The following is a 7,823-nucleotide window of genomic DNA, read 5'->3' as shown; positions in this document are numbered from 1 at the left end:
TGTGGGTGATAATGAAACCAATGAACTCTCCTTTGGATGGTAATTGTGCAAACCTCATTTTATTTGTATTATTATAGAAATCTTATCTAATTACTCACGACGTATGAAAGAACCAAATCTTGATTAGACAATATCTTTGGACATAATCCCCTCTTTAATTGTTTTTCCTTTTTCTTCATTTTCTTTTTGCATTTGTTTACCTTTGAATTTCTAGAGCTTTTGCCATCAAGATTTCTTATTCATCAGTTTTTCCTATGAGAAAATGCATTTGATTACTTTTTCTTCTATCACCTAACCATTTGTTTCATGGCAAAAAGTTTCAAGTGCGAAGAATTTAAACCTAAAAAGAAGTACGTGATCTAGACGTCCAATTTTCCGTGGTCACGACTTCAATTGCAACCTTTTTGGGATAGTAATAGGCAAACATTTTTTCTCATCCCTAGGTTTTGTGTGCCTTGTTTTATTTGTATTATTATAAAAATTTTATCTAATTACACACAACATGTGAAAAATCATGGTTAATACTTAAAGACTTTTGTTATTTGGTTGCTTAATAAATGGTTAAATTGACACGTTTCAACATAATCCCCTTTTTAATTTTTTTTTTTTCTTGTCATTTTCCTTTTGAATTTGTTTACCTTTGGGCTTCTGGAGTTTCACCATCAAGATTTCAAATTTATGGCTTTTTCCTATGGACAAATGATTTTGGTTACTTTTTTCTCCATCACCTAACCATTTATATTATATCAAAAAATTCAAGCGCCGCAAATTTGAACCTAAGTGTGGTGCCATAGTACTTCATTTTCTCTTTGATATTAGAATTACTTGATCTTGATGTCCATTTTTCTGTGATTGTAACGTTAATCACAATCTTTTCGTTTTACTAGTTTTTTCGACACTTGACTCTATTAGTGAATATTATTGCTTTTACCTTGAAACATAATAACTTTTGGTGTTACATCAATATATTAACTTTTTCTTTTGGTGTGTATATTACAACTTGGTAAAATCCAAATTTCGTGAATTTTTTTTTTTTTTTTTTAAAGAAAGGATTTTCCCATGCGACTGACCTCTATCTACCGACTCAACCACGATAATCATGGCACCCTCCCTGAACGCAATGCGACAGAAAGATCGCTAAACAACAAAACAGCGACATCCGACACCCACCCTCGTCCCGGTCAGTCGTTGTAGATCTCTCTCTCTCTCTCTCTCTCTCTCTCTCTGACATTAGTCCATTTTCTCCAACCTCCGTCAACTCAAAGTCTTCTCTCTCTCCACCTGGAAAGGAGGTTTGGGAAGGTGGGGAAGAGAGAGATGTCATCAAACATGTCATCAAGCATGAAGCATGTCATCGCGGCAGTTCCTGGGACCTGGCATCACCATGGCACTCTCCAGAAAGCTCTACTGTAGCATAAAGAAAGAAAGCAAGGGTGATGTGTGAAACGAGACCCCAAAAGTCAAGCGTCAGCCTGTCGCTTCCCTTACGCGTCCTGTAGCTGGGTTGAAGCTTTATGAGACCATCAGGTCGAATCGGAGCTCCCATCGCGCCCTTGCTGAAATCTTTCCCTTTTCTTCTTCTTCTTCTTCTCTCTTCGAAGACAACTGAGAAGGAATATTGATAACCGAGCATTTCTCCAGCAGAGCCCATGAAGTCCAACGGAGCGAGGCCATCAATCGCTCTTCCTCTGCTCGCGCTCTCCTCGCTCTTCTTCTCTTTGGCCGCCTCCGACCCTCGAATCGTCGAAGCGGGCCTCCTCTGCGGGAACTCCACTGCGACCGTGGACTTCAACTTCATCACCGTCATGAGGGAGATCTCCGACAGCATCGTTGACCGGCGCTGGGGCAAATACTCCATCCCCTCACCGCCGCCGCCAGTGTACGGCCTCGCCCAGTGCCTCGGCGACTTGACCGACACCGACTGCGTCCTCTGCTTCGCCAAGAGCCGGAACCGGATCCCCCGCTGCCTCCCCAAGTCGGCCGGCTCTACCTTGACGGCTGCTTCCTCCGTTACGACAATTACAACTTCTACAACGAGACCGTTGATCCAACGCACAACATGCTCAAGTGTAGCTCCAATTCTACGGTCCCGGCAGAGAGAGTGGCCGAGTTCTCGGATAGGGTGGACCAGGTGCTGAGGAATGTCTTAGCAAGCGCGGTGCTGAGCAAGGGCTTCGCAGTGGCTGGGGAGGACGGAGCCGGAGGAGTCGCTGGGGCATATGCTTTGGCACAGTGTTGGAGCACGCTTGATGCCGGCGGTTGCAGAGTCTGTTTGGAGAGTGCAACTTCGATGGCGAGAAGCTGCGCACCTGGAGAAGAAGCGCGGGCCATGAACGCGGGATGCTTCCTCCGTTACTCTACCACAAAGTTCTACAACGTCCCCGTTAGCAGAGGTAACAACTAGTCTCCCGATCACTGGTTTACCGACTTAAGAGATGGCTTCCTCGCCATTAAAGAAAAACCAAGAAGGCTTTCTATATCTTCCTTCGTATATTGATTTTTCCAATTGTGGTTTCCTCCATGTTGCTCAGTTAAGGCTTCCCTTCTTTCGTAGAAAATTCTGAAAAACGTTTTTCAAAAAGCCACTTTATCTGAAAAAGATAATATTTTTTTATGTTTAGTTGAAACTAGAAGATGGGATAGAAAATATATTCCGCCACCTTTGAGCACTTCTTTGAATGATATCTTTTCATTTTTTCAAAGGGAAAATTCCAAATGAAGACTAAATATCATTATTTTTTCAAATAAAGATATGAAGTGAATTTATCTTAGATAAATGCCTCAAACTTGGAGCAAGGTTCGAAGGCTGGATGAGGGTGAGTGACCTTCACCTGGGAAAGGGTTGCCGCCCTATCCTACTTCTAGCAAGGGTTGCTGGCCCTCACCTAGGTTCCAACGACACTACTGGCCTTTGCCCCTGCCGATGGGGCAACAACCAGAAGCGGGAGAGAGCCCTCCTGCCTATGTTTTTCTTTTTCCTTTTATAAGTTTATTTTTTTAAATTTCTTTAATCTAATTTAATTTAATTTAACTTGTGTCTAGATGAAAATATTCTTGATCGGCCAGAGGCTAAGGACGAAAATATATCCCTAATTGGCCGAAGGCTAGGCCCTTATTTAAAATAACCATAACCATGTTTGCCCTTTATTTAAAATAAGATCCATTTAGAGTTTTTATTCAAATTTTCTCTTTTTTAAAATATTGAATTTTTAATGATTTTTTTATTCCATTTTTATTTTTTCTTCTTTTTAGCCAATCGCCGGCTATGATGATGGCTAATGACTAACCTCAAGTAGGGTCAAGCTCGACTTTTGCTAGATCGGTGAGTCTCAAGCCTTGTCAAAGGTTGACAAGACCTTAACATTGCTAGAACAGCAAGCTTGTCCCTTGCTTATGGTTGATTGTTGATCATCACCATGGCTAGTGATAAGTTGAAGCAGAAGCAAAAAAGAAAAAGAAAGAAACCCAAAAAAAAAAAAAAATAATTTTTAAATAATTAAAAATAATTTTTAAAATAATTAAAAATTCATTTTTTTTAAAAAAAGTAAAAATAATTGAGAATTCGATTTTTAAAAATTAATTTTATATGAACAAAGTTTCATTAATCAAGGACTTGAGCCTAAGTGTTGAGGACTAGAGCTCAAGTGTTGAGGCCCAAGCCTAACTTTTATGGATGTTGCCTCAAGTGCTGAGGCACAAGGCACAAGCACCAAGCGTTTGAGCTTGGCCTCGAAGCCTAGGTTGGGAATAAGGTCCCAAGCCTAGTCTCAATTGACCTAGGTTCAATCTCGATGGACTTTTGCCAATGCATTAAAGACCTGGTCCTAGCCTCTATGGATCTAGCCCAGCCTTGATGGACCCAACTTGAGCACTGGAGACTCAAGAACTAGCGTTGGGGTTCCCGTATTCAAATGTACAATTTCGGGTCCAAGCGCCAATACTTAATATTATTTTGGAAAATGTTTTTTGACTTTTTTAAAGAGGAAATCATTTTCTTGAATAGAAGCATAGTTTTTTGTTGACTAGAAAAAAATTTCATTGACTCATTTTCCTAAACAAGCTGAACATAAAAAAATGTGGAAATTTTTTTCTTGAAATTTTTTTTATGCAAAACGAATAGAACCTAAGAGTGTGTTTATTTGAGGAAAAGTGTTTTCTTAAAATTAATTTCCGAACTTTCACCCATTTGATTCAACAAAGATAATTAATCAATAGAAAATACTTTCCAATCAAGGAAAATATTCATACATAAAATTAGGAAAGTGAATTCTTAAATTTAAGAAGGTGAAAACACTTTCAAAAATCTCTCATCTAGGGTTTTTAAATATTTTATTTAAAAAATCAAATTTTCAATTTTTTTTTTCCTTTTCCTTCTTCCTCCTTCATCAGTTGTCGAGCTTTAGCAACTGGCCACAAGTGTGAGCTAGTGCAGGTTGACCTCAAGCAAGCTCAAGCCTTGCTAGCCTCGCCGCAACAACCTAGGATCTAGCAAGCTCAACCTTGCCTGAGGCTAGTCAAGTTGGCCCTCGCCGAAACTACACGATGGCACTAATGGCTTGTCGCGGCCATTGTCAAGAAATAAAAGAAAAAAAGATAAAGCAAAATTATTTTAAAAAATGATTTTTATGAGATTGAAATCATTTTTCAAATGAGATTTAAATACTATAAAATATTTTTAGTCACATATCACCAAACAAAAGGAAAATTTACCATTTTCTTGAAAAATAATTTTCCAGGAAATATATTGTTTTTTCATGAAATTTTTTCCCATATAAACACATCCTAAGTATGATTTGATTGATCTAATGATTCAATGCTACTAGATTTTTAGAATTTCTAATGAACTTGCTCATCTCAACTTGATGTTGTCTTTATCATTTTGCAGGGTCATCTAGGATCCGCATCACCATAGCAATAGCCTCATCGGCTGCCGCAGTGACGTCGCTTGTTCTCATGGGTGCATACATTGGATGCAAAAAGTACTCCAAGGAAAAACGAGGTAATCAATCTGGTTCAAGTACGTATAATGATCATCTTGGTAATTCTTAAACACAGACTTGATGAACGAATTTTGCATTCATCCACTTTCAGTGCAAAATAGCCTCATGCAATTAGGGGCGAGCAAGAGCAAGTTTAGCTTATATTTCAAGTACGAGATGCTAGAGAAGGCCACCAACTTCTTTGATAACTCGAGGAAGCTAGGGCAAGGTGGGGGCGGTTCCGTGTACAAGGGGAATTTACCCGACGGGAAGGTCATCGCAGTTAAGCGGTTGGTGTTCAACACGCTACAATGGGTGGACGACTTCTTCAACGAGGTGAACTTGATTAGTGGGATCCAACACAAGAACCTCGTTAGGCTTTTGGGATGCAGCATCGAAGGCCCAGAGAGCCTCCTCGTCTATGAATATCTTCCTAACGGAAGTCTTGATCAAGTTCTTTTTGGTAAGTAGCTGATTGTCGCATAACTCATAACACGCTTACACAGTCATCGTTCAATGCCGAGAAGGGATCTACCCTTTATGACAAGCATCGGTTCGGTTTGCATTCTCTATAACTGGCTTCTTGTCTTGACTTCTTCTGTTATGTCTGTCCCACTCCACTCTGCTTGTCTTTCTAGATACGCTAATAGAATCCGTTGTTGCAGTCAGCAATGCGACCCCTGTCCTAACTTGGGAGGAAAGGCTGCACATCATCATAGGAATAGCTGAGGGCCTCGCATATCTTCATGGAGGTTGTGGAGTGAAAATCATCCACCGGGACATAAAAACCAGCAACATCCTCCTCGATGAAAATCTCAAGCCGAAAATATCAGATTTTGGGCTTATCCGATGCATTGCTCTGGATAAGTCTCATCTTAGCACAGGAATCGCCGGCACACTGTAAGAATGCCTTTTTATTACTAGCTTGCTTGAAACCATAGTCAGCACTTTCTGCCTCCTTAATCTAACAAGTTTGGCATGTCAAAGTGGTTTTGCATATCATCCTTCTCTTCACTTCACATCTTCTCTGGGCTAAGTATGGTTTATATCTAAAAGACGGTTAACTATGTAGCGGTTACATGGCGCCTGAATATCTTGTGAGAGGACAACTAACAGAGAAAGCCGATGTTTATGCTTTTGGGGTGCTGGTTCTTGAAATCTTGACTGGTAGGAAGAACAACGTATACACACAGGGGTCAAGCTCGGTATTACAATTGGTAAGATTGCTTGTCCCTACCATCAGGAAGAACTTAGATCGACATTGACTTTCCTGGCCATGCCACACTGGGATCTAACTTTTCTTTTGATTTTCCCAATAGCCCTATCGTTGCTTTTTGCGTTAGTGTTAGCAATTTATCTTCGGATATAAGGGAGCCATGGAAATTTCATGATTGTTTTGTAGGTATGGAAGCACTACAAGTCAAATAATTTAGCTGCGTGTATTGATCCGGCCTTACAAGGTAAATTCTCTGTCCTGGAGGCATCGAATGTGCTCCAAATCAGTCTTCTGTGCACTCAAGCCTCCATGGAATTGCGACCGCCCATGCCTGGAGTCGTCGAGATGCTTCATGACAAAGACCGTATAATCCCCCAACCGAACCAGCCCCCATTCCTCAACGCTAGCGTGCTATTCGACAAATCCAGTAGCAGAAGTTCTTCATGCACACGTAGCTGTTGAACGAGCTCACGGCCTTCGAGGGCTCTTCCAGCTTGATAGGAAGCCCTCTTCCAGCTTAGTTGCGTTGACCTTTTAGGATTGGGACCTTTCTTCTTCTTCTTCCAACGAATACAAACACTTGCCAACGAGTGATTGAAAACACTTTGCAAACGACTGGCGGTGCATATTTTAGTGACGTTAGGGCATGAGTCAAATTATTGTTACTTGGTTAGCAGCATGTTTAGATGATGAGGAGTCCAATCTTAATTCGATAAATCATGGATATCCCCCGAATATATGAATCCGAGTGAGATGCGATTGCTTTATTTTTTTCGTAGTTTTACATCCCAATTGGAGAATCACAACATGTTGAGATGTTTTGATTTCATTAGTTGTAGGTTATGTGAAAAAAGGAAAGAAAAAGAAAAAAGAAACAAATGTCATTATGTTTTTTCACATTTTTATGTTATTTTTTCTTCTGTTTTTTGGTCCAAATAGTTTTATGTCGCTTCAAGATACGTGACTGTCTCGCCTACACTTGCTGCCCATTGCTTTGGCACATCGTCGCATGCCCTTTTCTGCACTGATTTCACGAAAAAAAATGATGATGAGGAGTACATCTGCATTTCCAAAGGTGATGATTGAGAGGGAAATAGCCTCTGAAGAAAGCTCTTCCCACATCGATCAAGGTGAAGATGGCTCTAAACCAAAAACCTCAAAAGAAGAAGAAGAACTCCTGGAGACTGAAAATGTAATATTTGAATTTTTGACCAAGTCAAAGGTCAAAAGTCAATGAGATAAAAAAGGAAAAAGAAAAGGTAAACGGTGAACAGTGAACGCTCTGATTAATAAAAAGGGATTGAGATGCACTTGCACCACGGCCCTTGCTAAGCCATTAACTCCGATTCGCAATGTTCGTAAGTGATCGTGCCCTTCGTTCATTTAATTGAAGTAATATTCGAAGTTAGGGCACAAATTCAAGGTTAAGTGAATTTTAAGCTTTAAGGAGTCATTAAGCTGCTTTTGTGTTTGTGTGCACAAATTCAAGGTTAAGTGTGCGTGGTGTGTGTTTGGTGCGTGTCATGGCGGTAAAAATCTTAGGTTTTCCACGCATGATGCATAGTGAGCATCCAGTGATTTTGGGTCCGTATTTTGATGGCTTTTGGCTTGATTTTGGATCGCCCAAC

The 7,823-nt window shown here is 40.3% G+C and overlaps 1 protein-coding gene across 1 annotated transcript; it reads left to right on the top strand.

Moving 5' to 3' along the window:
* Positions 1 to 1,563: 1,563 nt before the first annotated feature.
* Positions 1,564 to 6,979, top strand: LOC104417981 (cysteine-rich receptor-like protein kinase 42). Its single transcript, XM_018866682.2, is given in 7 exon segments — positions 1,564 to 1,974; positions 1,977 to 2,393; positions 4,886 to 4,999; positions 5,092 to 5,442; positions 5,645 to 5,879; positions 6,052 to 6,196; positions 6,382 to 6,979. Coding segments are annotated over 7 exon segments (1,863 nt in total). The 5' UTR covers positions 1,564 to 1,649; the 3' UTR covers positions 6,658 to 6,979.
* Positions 6,980 to 7,823: the final 844 nt, after the last annotated feature.

The sequence above is a fragment of the Eucalyptus grandis genome, chromosome 2, assembly GCF_016545825.1.
Source record: "Eucalyptus grandis isolate ANBG69807.140 chromosome 2, ASM1654582v1, whole genome shotgun sequence".
In the NCBI taxonomy this organism is placed as follows: domain Eukaryota; kingdom Viridiplantae; phylum Streptophyta; class Magnoliopsida; order Myrtales; family Myrtaceae; genus Eucalyptus; species Eucalyptus grandis.
Note: the sequence above shows the minus strand (reverse complement) of the source record. Positions and strands in the feature narration are given on the sequence as shown.